The sequence below is a fragment of the Anser cygnoides genome, chromosome 23 (assembly GCF_040182565.1).
Source record: "Anser cygnoides isolate HZ-2024a breed goose chromosome 23, Taihu_goose_T2T_genome, whole genome shotgun sequence".
In the NCBI taxonomy this organism is placed as follows: Eukaryota; Metazoa; Chordata; class Aves; order Anseriformes; family Anatidae; genus Anser; species Anser cygnoides.
Window position 1 is genome coordinate 1,417,814 of NC_089895.1, and position 11,938 is coordinate 1,429,751.

Consider the following 11,938-nt stretch of genomic DNA (forward strand, 5'->3'; position numbering starts at 1 on the left):
TTAAGTGGCTTGGTGGGCAGCGTGGTCACGCGAAAGAGCTGGGAAGTGAACTGCTAGGCTCGTTTGCTAACCAAAATCAAAAGTAGTGCTGTTGTAGGGGTGGTTTTTTTTTTTTTGCCTCCTTTTCCCCAGCTGGAGCTCTTTGGGGGATGGCACAACCAGGACCCCGGCGCAACAGGTGGGACCAGGCTGATCGCCAGCCTCCAGCATTCTGCCTCCGCGTCCCTCTATGTGCTTTCCATGATTTTCCTCTGGCCTTGATGGGGGTCACGTTATTCAGCTTCCCTGGGCCGGCCCAAGCAATGGGAATCCACACTTTATTTACTCTAGCTGGAGGCTGACATCCTGCTATATTCTCATGACTCCAGGACCTGGGGCTTTAGCACAAAAATGTTAAATATTAGAAGACTCTTCGTAACTTTGCAGGAGCCGGTAGCATTTTTGGAGGGGCTGGGGAGTACAGCCACTAGCTGCAGCCTTTAAAAAAGAGTGGTTTGTTTGTTGAACAGGGCCAACATTCAAATCCCATCCCCTTCTTGCTGTTTGGGGTTTCCATCTGCACTGTGGGAAAGGAGCTGAAGTTGGGCTCTCCGCGCATTTTTTCCTCCTCCTCTGATCTTTTCTCCTCTTCACCCCATGGCCCAAAGTGGAGGGCCGAAGGCAGCTGATGCTGGGCTGCTACAACCTTTAGTGAGTTAAATGTTTTAAAAAAAAATAAATTAATCAATAATAATAAAAAAGTTGCAATGAGCACAGCATTTGCCTTATTGTGGCCGTGGTTCACCTCTCACTGTTTTCAATGGCAGGCACATCCCTGCTCGGGGCACGGAGGGGAGCGTGGGCCTTGCTGTGGGGCTCTCGCTTGCAGCCTCTCCCACTCCCTCGTTCCCCCCCAGCGGATGAACAGGTCGCTGCTCCCCTCTCTTCCCCTTCTGCCTTGCCTCAGCCTGCTGGGCGTGAGATCTCCCGCCAGAAGAGGAGGAATGCAGCTGGGCTCCGGCCAAGAAGTACCCCGCTCGCTCTGGCCTCGCCTAACGAGGGCCCTAACGAGGTGCATTGAGCTGCCAACGAGCTCCAGCCCGAGCTGCTAAGGGGAAGCAGATGGAGCCTTGGGCTGTCCTTGGGGAAAATCCCCATCCCTCGCTCCCCGAAGAAGGCAATGTGCTTTCCCCGTCCCTGCAGGCAGGGGAGCATCCCTGGGGGCTGCTAAGAAAGCTCAGGAACCGCCAACCCCCGCCCCATCCCCGTTCCAGCCTCCCCAACACGTTACCAGCTTCAAAAAGCCAACTGTTTAAATAGCGTTAGGGGTCTGATTTGAAGTGACAAAAGCCATGAAATTCAGAGTTAAGGCTAAAAATCCACTTGACACCCTGGCCTTAAGTCCTAAAAGGCGTGAGCCGAAAGCAGTGGCTTGGACGAGCACTCGGCGCCTTCGCCATGACTCCCCAAACCGCCGGCTCCCCTGAGAGGGAGGCAGAGCCCTTAACGAGATTTAAACAAGCTGGGGGGGTTTGGGGATGCCGTCGGGGGGGTGGGGTGGGGTGTATTTGGGGTGCTCACCCCAAATGCCTGGGGAACGGGGCAGGAGAGCTCGCCCGCTCAGCAGGACCAGCAGGGAGCTGGGTCTTGCGCATCAACTGCGGGCAGTTCGGCACCGAACATGACATCCCGAGGGCGTCTGCCCGCTGGCCACGCTGCAGTAAGCAAGTTTTGCAAACTCAAATCACTTGCCTTCAGGTCCTGGGCCTCCACAAGTGACAATGCTTCGTGGCATCGCCGGTGACCCTGGGCGGCCAAGGGTGACCCTGCCTATGCTGCCTTCCATCCCCTTCCCCTCTTTTCAACACCCAGAGCACAGCTCACCTCCCTGAAGCCTGGGTAAGGGGTTGTGCTGCCCATGGCAAAGAATCACAGCACCCTTCTGTCCCCCCAAACCCCTCAGTGCCCGAGTAGCACCCGTGCTGAGCAGCATTCCTCATGCCCCCCAGCCTGGGGTTCGGCAGGAGGCAATTTGGATGACGGTGATGATGATGATGATGATGATGATGGTGATGATTTGCTTGGGTGTTGAACTCAATGGTCTCCCCACAGCTGATGTGCTGGGATGCCGCGAGGCACTGGGCGAGCTCCTGGTTGCACATTTCTCGGCCCTTCTGGTTGGTCTTCTGTGGTGGGTCCCACCTGGCTGGCGGCCTCCTGGCCCGTGAACTTCTTGAGGCCAGGGATGGAGACATCTGTTATGGCCACCCCAACGCCAGCCCAGACCTGCTCTGGAAAAGGCTTAATTGCTCAAGAGGGTGTTCTTCTTTCCTTTTTTTTTTTTTTTTTTAAGGAATAACTGTTGCACACGAGAGCTGGTTGGCATTGGATGCAGCAGGGTGAAGGAGAGACCTTGCAGCTGGGCACCAGAACTGAGCAGAGCTGCAACGCCCTGCTCAGATGCTGCGGCAGCGGTTTTGGGCAATGCCTCATTGCGCCTATCCTTGCCTACAACACTGCACGCGCTTAAGGTACCAAACGCATGCTCTCTTCCTTTGGCAACAATTTGAAGAAATAATTCAAAAAAAGGACACAAAAAGATCATAATGTATTTTATTGCAATTGTCATCAGTTAAACCTGGATTTGCAGGTATTAATGCAACTCATTCTTGACCTACGTGCCAAGTAACTTGCAGCAGCCATAAAAGGGTTAGCCACATTACCTGTAAATCGTGCTAATTGACTGGCCAGTAATTGGCAGTGTTACAAATGCACACATTTCTAAATCAGAAATGCCCCTGGAAGATGCAGGACTTGGTGTCCAAGCTCCCTGTTACGGTTTGCCCTGCAGGACCCGTTTGGCAAGAGCTTGCTGATGGGAAAGAAGAGCAAATTTAACAACTTAATGCTGAACTTCACAACTCAGCAGCTTGCAGAGCCTCAGGGACGGGGTCCTGGGCCAAGCACGACAACCTGGGAAACAGATTTTGCTTCTAATTATTGCAAACCTCCTCTTGCTGGCCTGGCCTCTCTCCCTAAATTCCTTCTGGGGGTTAAGGATGCTGCAGCCACCTAAGCAGCTTGTGCAGGAACATTAGTGGAACTTCTCTAAAATCCTTCTGCTTCCTTCCAGCCAACATCCAAGGATCAGAGCAGATCTGGCCAGTGCCTTCTCAGTGAAAAAAGGCACGTGGGCAATTCCTGAGCAGCTCCGAGCTCACAGCTGCCATCTCTTGGCAAAATGTGACTTCTGGAAGCTCAGCTCTTGCTTGGGACCAAGAAAAATACATGGCTCAAGGCTCCCATTGCTTGGCACTATGGTTTAAACCAAACCAGGCTTCATAGCCCTTTTGGAAAGTCCTTAAATTCGTTGTTCCACTGTGCAAGGCTCCCTGATGGAGCAGCCTGGGTGAACGATGTCTTGGGGACAGGACAATTCTTCTCCAAGTGACCAGGTTGTGGCCGGCCTCTGAATGCTGCTCCCTGCTCCAGCTCCAGCGCTCCCAGCCCATCAGGCAGGCATGGCTGGATGGGAGGACAAGGGGAGGACAAGGGGAGGGACAGGAGGATAAAGGAGAACTAGGATTCAGCACCGTTGGGCAAGCCCAAAGTTCTCTGCAGAAGTGTGGTGCTATTACGCTCTGTGCTAAGTGATGGAAAAATCCTTACGTGTTGGAAAAAGCGTTATTCCTACCCTCTTAAAGCATATAACAGAGAGAAAATCACTTCTCAAATGAAGGTGCTTTGTGGAGTTACCGCAGACGACTTGCTCTTCTTGTTCCCAGGCTGGGGATCTTGGGTACCAGCAGCGCATCTCTGCTGTCACAGTCACCCACAGCCTGCTTCTTCCAAGACTAAGAAATCATAGGGACTTTTTTTTGTGAGTTAACAATTTAATAATAGAATTAGTCTCTAAAAATAAAACCCTAGCTTGCTGTGCTGAAGATTGCCTGATTTAAGTGCTTTCAAGGCTGCGGCCGAGGAGCCACTGTGTGCGTCCAGCTTCAGTAGTAGAGGCACGGGTATGAGGAGAAGGCATCAGTGCATGTAGGCGTAGCGCCAGTCCCGCAGCGGCACGTGGGTTTCCTTGATGGCCTGGGGAGACGTCCAGCGCAGGATGTAGTGCGGACCACCAGGTTTATCGTTGGTTCCTGTGCCAAGAGGAAGGAGGGACCACGAGGTGAAGGAGGTGGACGGAGGGGATGTGTCCCATTGCGCCATTCAATGTGTTTTTTGGAGTTTTTTTGGTCTCACCTGAGATGCGGGAGCCCCCGAAGGGCTGCTGAGCCACAACAGCGCCCGTTGACTTGTCGTTGATGTAGAAATTGCCAGCTGTGTTGCGCAAGCAGCTCCTGGCTTCCTCGATGATGCTCCTGAGGAGGGAGGGAGAGGACCATAAGCAGGAGGGGACGGCAAAGGCACACCTGGAGGCCTCTGCCCTGCTCCAGTAGCCGCACTGGTGCCCAGTATTTGCATTTCTTTGTACATGTGCTTGTTGTAGACAAGAGAAGTTTGACACACGCTGCAAGGGGACCTGTGTGCTTAAAGCTCAATTAAATGACGCAATTTCTCATTTTAACTTTTCATTTCTTTTCATGTTTTTCCTCAAGATTTGCTGTTATAAAATGAAGTTAATTATGTCCAAGGATAGCCTGGCTTAACGACCTTCTAAGTTAGTTATTCAATGCCTGCTCTTAGTTTCACTAATATCTGATTGATTCTTAGGTATTTATTGAAAAATTATGATCCCCATCTGCTTCGTGGTAGCCTGGAACTTTCTCACAACAAAAAGTGTTAAATACAAACAAACAAAAAAAAAAAAACGAAAAAAACACCATGGTTTTCATACTACCCAAAAAGCTTCTGCCTTTCCTTATAGCTTAGAGAAAGTATTTTATTTCAGGCTTCTCTCCTTAGGCAATCAAATAACTTTTTCTTCTCTTATTCTCTTCCTCTCATAGAAAAAAAAATCACGAAAAGGACCTCAAAACCAGCTTCTAACCCAAAAAAAGCATCTCAGACTCGAAGCCCTGCGGCTCCAGGTCTTCGTGGCTGGGAGAAGGACCCTGAGCCCCCCGGGACGCCCCGTTCCCTCCCGGCTCCGGGGCTGCGGGCACTCACTTCTCCTGGGCGAAGACCGCCCCCGTGAGGCCATAGGGTGTCGTGGTGTCAATCAGCTCCAAGACGTCCTTGTACTGCTTCTCCGGGTAGACGTACACGGTGAGGATGGGGCCAAAGATTTCCTGTAGAGCAAAAAACTAAATTAGCCAAGCGCACAGCCCTCCTTGTACAACCCACAGCCTCCAAAAACGAGTGACGGATTAGCCAAAGCCACGCGAAAGATGGAAGAGCACCATCCCCGCTCCTACCTATCCTACAAGACCAGTCAACTCGCGCCCCAAGACGCAGAGCCACGTCCCATGCCGGGATTTTCCCACTCTCACCTCTTTCATGATGGGATCCTTTGGGTCTTTGCTCTCCACAATGCACGGCTCAATGAAGTACCCGACGCTGTCATCGCAGCCGCCTCCAGCCAGGATGGTGAGGTTGGGAGACTTCTTGGCGTGCTCGATCCACTTCTTTATACGTGCAAAAGACTGAGGAAGGAGAAGAAAATGAACAGAGTGTGGAGCTGGGGGGTGAAAAGGAGTTTTGGGCAATGCCTTTTGGGGCTATGTTGCTCTTTGCTCGCTTCCAGCTCAGGAGGAAGGCTGCAAGCTGGAAATACAGCCCTGGACACTCTGAACCCTACCTCCGCAAGGGCTTCTCAACAAACAACCCACTCCTCAAGCGGGGTAGCAACATGCAATATTCCTGAAGGGAGCAAAAAGCACCCCATGCCGTAGTGCTGGAACTTCCTAGTCACACTTTGCTGAAAGCAATAAAAAGCATCCAGCCAAACGCTGAGCGGAAGCCTGGCGGTGTTACCTTTGAGCACGAGCAGGGGCAGGACGCATGAGCTCACCTTGTCATCGATCACTGCTGAGAAAAACGTCCCAAAGTCCTGGGCAGGCTGCAGGGGCAAAAGGAAGTAGACAATGTAAGTCCACGCTGTGCCAAAAAGCTAACTCTAAAATTGAAATTCCCAGAATAACACATCCCCCTGCTCCAAAACACACCTCCGCGCGAGGGAGCAAGCTCCCCCTTTTCAATTAGTCTGTGGTATTCAGTGACTTACACAGTCCTTCCTGCAGACGCTGGCTACAAGTTAATTTCTAATCACTAAAAAAAAAAAAAAGATGAAGGGGGAGGACGGAGGGGTGGTGGTGGTGGGGAGAACCAGTGGATAAAAAGCTCAGTTCAATAGGAATTAGTAGCCAGTTACTGCAGTCTCTAATCCCATCAGCCACCCGCTGAGCTGCAAAGCCCTTCAGCAGCCCGGCAGCTCCACTCACGTCTCCCACTTTGATCTTCTTGGTCTCCTCCAGCAGCTTCTCTTTGATCTGGGGCCACAGCGAGTCCGGGGCGTAGAGGCGGGAGCACGCCGAGCATTTCTGGCCGCCGTACTCAAAGGCAGAGCGCAGGGTCCCGTTCACTACACTGGACACATCGGCTGAGCTGTGCACCAGGTGGAAGTTCTTCCCACCACACTCTGGTTTGGGAGGAAAAGGAGCAAGTGAGAAGTTGCCCCTGCTGGAAAGCTCAAGCTATGTCCAGACCCCAGTGGGTGATGTCCCAGGGAGGCCAGCCCAGGTGCTCCAGCCCTCAGCACCCCAGCCCCTGCTCGGCCTCTCCCCACGACGGTGAGACACAGCCATTACCTCCAGCCAAGCGGGGGAAGTTGCGGTAGCAATCCAGGTTTTCGGCCACTTGCTTCCAGAGGCGCTTGAAAGTCCTGGGAGAGAAAGGAGGAGGTGGTTAGCACGAGAGGGGAACTTGGAAAAGGTCCTGACCCTGCTGAAGACAACCCCAGCAAACCGCCAGGTCCATCCTCAGAAGAAGGGATGCTCTGCAAACAGAAGAGGAGATGCTAGGTGAGAATGAGTCCCTAGATACCAAAGCTCTGGGCACTACACAAAAACCCTAGCACATTACAAATAAGCACCACAGGAAAGACCAGAGAGCATCCAGCAGAAGTTTCTGTTCTCCTCCTTTCGGCCCTTCTTTTTTGGTTCTCACTGTGACAAACCCCTTGGCTGCAAAACAATAGAAATGCTAATAAACTTCCAGCAGGAGGCACGGCCACTAATACTAATTTATGAGCTTCCCCACCTTTACAGCACAATGCTCATCACACCATGGCACTTGCCGGCGGAGCAGGGCCCTGGGGCTTAATAGCCTCTGGGGGGCAAGTCGCTCACGCAGCAGAGGGTTTGCAAATCGGCCAGGGGCGAAGGCAGCATGTGCTCGTAGTGCCGCACAGCTGGGTCTGGGTGCGGGCATGCTGGCAGGAGGAGGGAAGGATAAACCCCGCCGCCCTCCGGCATCGCTCTGCCGAGTCACAGCATCCCTAGGAGACAGGTCGGTGTCTCCCTTGTTTAACTTGCAAGTTTATTCTCTGTGGCTTGGTTTTAGCAACAGGAACTCCTTGATACTAAATACACTCCCTGGGCTGGTTAGATGCAGTTGTTTTTCACCCTACAAGGTGTAAGGACGGCAGCTGCCCTGCGCGATGGACCAGCGGGCAAGCATCGGCCATGAGCTGGGCAGCTCCTTGTGCTTCCCCTCCCCGGCTTACGGCACGCTGCCGGTGAAGTTGAGCCCGCAAAAGTGCTGGTTGCTGGTGACGGCGTCGCCGAACACGGGCCCATCTGCCGGCACGAACTGAATGACGTTGGGAGGGAGCCCAGCTTCCAGCAGGATCCTGTACACGGCGTAGCTGGAGAGCAGGGCAGTGTCGCTGGGCTTCCACAGCACCACGTTTCCCTGGGGGACAGGGGACAGTCAGTGTGGGAAACAGGCAACTGCAGGGCTTAAATGCGTCAGGGAGAGGCCATATCGGAGCCTGCAGCACCTCCGGGAGGGTTTGTGTGATGGTGCACAGGTTCTGCTCTGCGGGTGGCTCGTAGCTCCCTTGCACCCTGAGCAATTGAGACGGATTGTGACTGCCAGCCCAGCTAAAAGCACCAAAATCACCCCCTTTCGCACCAAAAGCTGCCACTAGGTCACCATGCCGCCCTCCTGTGCCCTCCCGTGCTGGTAATGCTGCCACTTACGGCCCTGCAGCTGCCACCCCTGGGCTCATGCGCAACACAGTGAGTGCCCACGTGAGTGAAACACCAGCCCGTGCCTGGATTAATCGTGCCCAAACCAATGGCACAATCGGCAGGAAAACACGGTGCAAACGCCCCGCTGTGGCTCCCCACCCCTTTGGCTCCATGCCACTGCCTTCGTTTGGGCTTGGTGACCTCCCCTGCGTCACCGTCACCACGCGTGGCCGGGATGAGAGTGCAGCCAGGGGCTCTAATTAGCAGCCACTTATTAAGAACTCCCTCCTGCAGCACCTCGACCTTCTCTCTGTCTAAAATCCAGGCGAGGAGTGAAGCCCGAAATGAAAGCCTCAAGCACAGACACCTCCAAGAGCGGGTTTGGGAGGGTTTTTCCTTTTCCAACACTTCCCCCGTCACAGCTATTTGGTGGACAGGTCTAAACAGCAGCCAGGGGAATGCCTGTCTGTAATTAAAGTCACCTGAGCCTAACTGCACACCGGCTGATTGAATTCCAGGGAGGGTTCCAGTAGCAGAACCCCGGGTGTGCCTGATGGGGTTGGGCTGCGTTTGTAGGTGTCCAGTTTTGGGGACGCCTCAGGAGAACGGCCCCAAAGGGCTCCTCCGTCCCCATGGACAACAGAAGCACAAATCACTCCTGCGACCTGGAGTTGGGACAAAGCAGCAGGAGGCTGCACAATGCCAGCAGCTCCTCTGGTGCACGCCACCGGGCGTGGAACAGCACCAGAGAGGCTGGATTTGGAGAGCGACGCAACCCTGCGGTGATGCTCACCATCAACGCCGGAGCCCCCGCCAGGTTTCCGCCGATCGCTGTGAAGTTGAAGGGAGAGATGGCCGCCACAAAACCCTGCGGCGGAGAGAAGAAAGGGACCGGCTGCAGGCGCCCGCTCTTGCCATGGGCGAGCCAGCACAAGCAGCCCCGGCTCCTCACCTCCAGCCCGCGGTACACCATGCTGTTGGTGCTGATGTCCACGCTGATGGGCTGGCTGCTCTCCAGCTCCAAGGCGTACTTGGCGTTGAAGCGGAAGAAGTCGATCAGCTCTGCCGCCGCATCGATTTCCGCCTGGATGACGGTTTTGCCCTGCCAGGAGAGGACCGCAATGAATAAAAACACGGCAGAGGCAGGGGAGAGGAGGGGGAGAAAATGCAACATGGCCTGGCACATCCGGATGCGGTTTGGGGGTTCGTGCTCTTTGGAAAGAGCTGGGCCTCACCGCGAGCCCCCATCCTGCCCTGGTGCGACTGGATCCTCTGCAAAGCCCAAATTCCCTCCTGTTCGCCCCCTGCACCCTGCTCACCTGCCCCACCATGGTCTTGGCCAGCACCTCGGCTCGCCGTGGGCCACTCAGCATGTCAGCCGCCTTGAGGAAGATCTGGGCCCGGTCCTGGACAGGTTTCAGGTCCCACTCCTTTCTGGCGGCCAAGGCAGCATTAATGGCTTTGTTAATGAGATCCTGTGGGAAGGGGAAAGGCAGCCGTGAGGAAGCCACCCCCAAGAAACCCAAAGGGGACAGTGAGGGGACGTCTAGCCCGGACACATGCTGTGGCAGCCACCTTCCCACCACCACCGGAGCCCCTCAGACCGCCTTGTTCCAGGGCCCCAGGGGCTTGGAAAGCCAAAACCCACTGCTGCTTCCTTTGGAAAAACCATGTGCTTTGTGACTCCAAAAAGCCATTTCTGCTTGTGAAACCTGCAGTCGAGCTGCATCAGCGACGCTGGCAGCTGGCTGGGGCCGTGTGGTCGCTGCACTGTCCCCAAAACGCCTCCCACGAAGAAGACCGAAGGGAAGAGGAACAGGCAGCGGGCGCGCTCACCTTGTCGGCGTAGCAGAACTTGGCCACCTTGTGCGCATGATTGAACGGCTGAAAAGAGACGGGAAACCTTGGCACTTCCCCATCCGCCTAGCGCATCCCCCGCTTCGTTCTCCTTTACCGAAGTCCCCCCAGCACCCCAAAACTCACCGAGAGCTGGTACCGCACCACTCCGGTCCACACCTCCTCCCCACCGACCACGCAGGGGATGGCTTCGGTCCTGCCCTTCAGGTCGGCCAGCGCCTGGGCGAGAGCAGAGCGAGGTGTTGGGGCCGCACAGGGCCGCCGGGGACCCCAAAGGGCTCCGCGCTGGGGACGGGAGCAGAGAAGGATGGGGAAAAGGCGAAGGGCACCGCCCTGAGGCTCCCCTACCTGCTGCAGCGCCGCTCGCTCGGGGCTGCCGGGTTTGAATTCGAGGATGGGCTCGTTCGCCACCGTGGTTGCCGCACGGTGCAGGCTCCTGAGCCTGGGGGGGGTGGGGAGTGGGCTGAAATAACGCCCCCGACCCCGCGCTGCCAGCCCGGGGTGCTTCGGTGCCTCGGCTGGGTGCGCCCCAGCTGAGTAAAGCCAGGGAAATGGGGGGGGGTGGGGAAAGGGGGTTTGGTGTGACAGGAAAAGGGGCTTCAGTGGTGTGGGAAATGGGAAACAAACGGGGGTCGTTCCCGTGGCGTGGGGAAGGGGGTTTGTGTGGGGTGGGAAACGGGGTTTGTATGGGATGGGGAAAGGGGTTCCTATGGGGTGGGAAACGGGGTTCCTATGGGGTGGGGAAAGGGGCTTGTGTGGGGTGGGAAACGGGGTTTGTATGGGGTGGGAAACGGGGTTCCTATGGGATGGGGAAAGGGGCTTGTGTGGGGTGGGAAACGGGGTTGCAATGGGGTGGGGAAAAGGGTTTCGTTCCTATGGGGTGGGAAGAAAAGGGGCTTGCATGGGGTGGGAGAAGCCGTTCCTACGGGGCAGGAACGAGGGGTTCCGATGGGATGGGAAAGGGGTTCCCGTGGGGGTGGGAACGGGGGGGGGGGGGCCCAGCCCCGGAGCACGGCGGCTCCGCGCTTCCCTCAGGCAGCGGAGCGCGGCCGCGGGGCAAAGGTTGGGGCCGGGGGGGGGCCGCAAGGAGCCGGGGGCAGCGCCCGGCCCGGGGGGGGGGGGGGGGGGGGGGGCCGGGCCGGCACCCACGGGGCTCTCACCCCACGCGAACGCGGAGCTCCCACCCGTGACCGCCCCCACGGAGCATTACCGGGGAGCGGGGCAAAAAGGGGGGGGGGGAGCAGGGTTCGGGTCCTCCCTGGGGAAGGGAGGGGGGGGGGGCGGGGGAGCAGAGCGGCCACGCGTGGGGCCCGCGGCCGCGCGGGGACTCACCCGCGGCCCCGCAGCGCCCGCCACATCCCGGCCCCGCCGCGCCGCTGCCCACGGCCGCGCCCGAGCCACCGACACGGGAGGGAGATGGAAGGGGGGGGGGGGGGGGGGGGCATAAAAAAAATAGGTAAACGAGATAAAGCACGGGGAGGCGGGGCGCTGCCCGCAGCGGGCCCACTCCCACGCGTGGGGCTCTGGGGTCCCCTCCACGGCGCCCCCACCCCCCCCGTGGGGCTGGCGGGGGGGGGGGGCCCACGCACGCCGCCCCCCCCCCCCCCCCCCCGGCCTTGGCACCGCGGTGGTAGCGCCCGGCACGTGGGAGGGGGGCGGTGCTGGGCGGGGCGTAAAATCAGCTATAAATAATTAAAAAATAATTAATTATTAAAGAAAAGGAGGGGGGGGAGGGGGGGGCTGCCGCAGGCTGGGGCCGCGGTGGGGCCCGGCTGCTGCTGCTGAACGGCTGGGGGCAGAGAGAGGGCGGCTGAAGCATCCCCCCTTATGGCAAAATACCCTCTTATTAGCAAAAATTTGCAAAAAAAAGGGATTTTAACACAACAGGGAGAGAGGCCGGGGGGGGCGAGGGCGGCTGAGGCAGCGGGAGGCTGCGTCCACACACGGTGCTTCTG

General features: G+C 56.8%; 1 protein-coding gene across 1 annotated transcript; it reads right to left on the reverse strand.

Annotated features, from left to right (window-relative positions):
* Nucleotides 1-2,578: 2,578 nt before the first annotated feature.
* On the reverse strand, nt 2,579-11,415 carry ALDH4A1 (aldehyde dehydrogenase 4 family member A1). Its single transcript, XM_066982110.1, has 15 exons — nt 11,316-11,415; nt 10,332-10,425; nt 10,110-10,202; nt 9,963-10,010; nt 9,446-9,601; nt 9,079-9,228; nt 8,920-8,994; nt 7,658-7,845; nt 6,741-6,814; nt 6,375-6,571; nt 5,945-5,992; nt 5,424-5,576; nt 5,101-5,222; nt 4,234-4,352; nt 2,579-4,130 (listed from the first exon to the last, which is right to left on the reverse strand). The coding sequence occupies exons 1-15, from the start codon at nt 11,339-11,341 to the stop codon at nt 4,018-4,020; spliced, it is 1,656 nt and encodes a 551-aa protein (XP_066838211.1). The 5' UTR covers nt 11,342-11,415; the 3' UTR covers nt 2,579-4,017.
* Nucleotides 11,416-11,938: the final 523 nt, after the last annotated feature.

Coding starts and splice junctions, on each gene's coding strand:
- ALDH4A1 (XM_066982110.1), bottom strand. CDS start 11,341: ATGTGGCGGGCGCTGCGGGGCCGCGG. Junction 5,577..5,944: donor CAGCAGTGATCGATGACAAG/GTGAGCTCATGC, acceptor CTCCTTCCTCAG/TCTTTTGCACGTATAAAGAA. Junction 4,131..4,233: donor CGGGGGCTCCCGCATCTCAG/GTGAGACCAAAA, acceptor CTCTTGGCACAG/GAACCAACGATAAACCTGGT.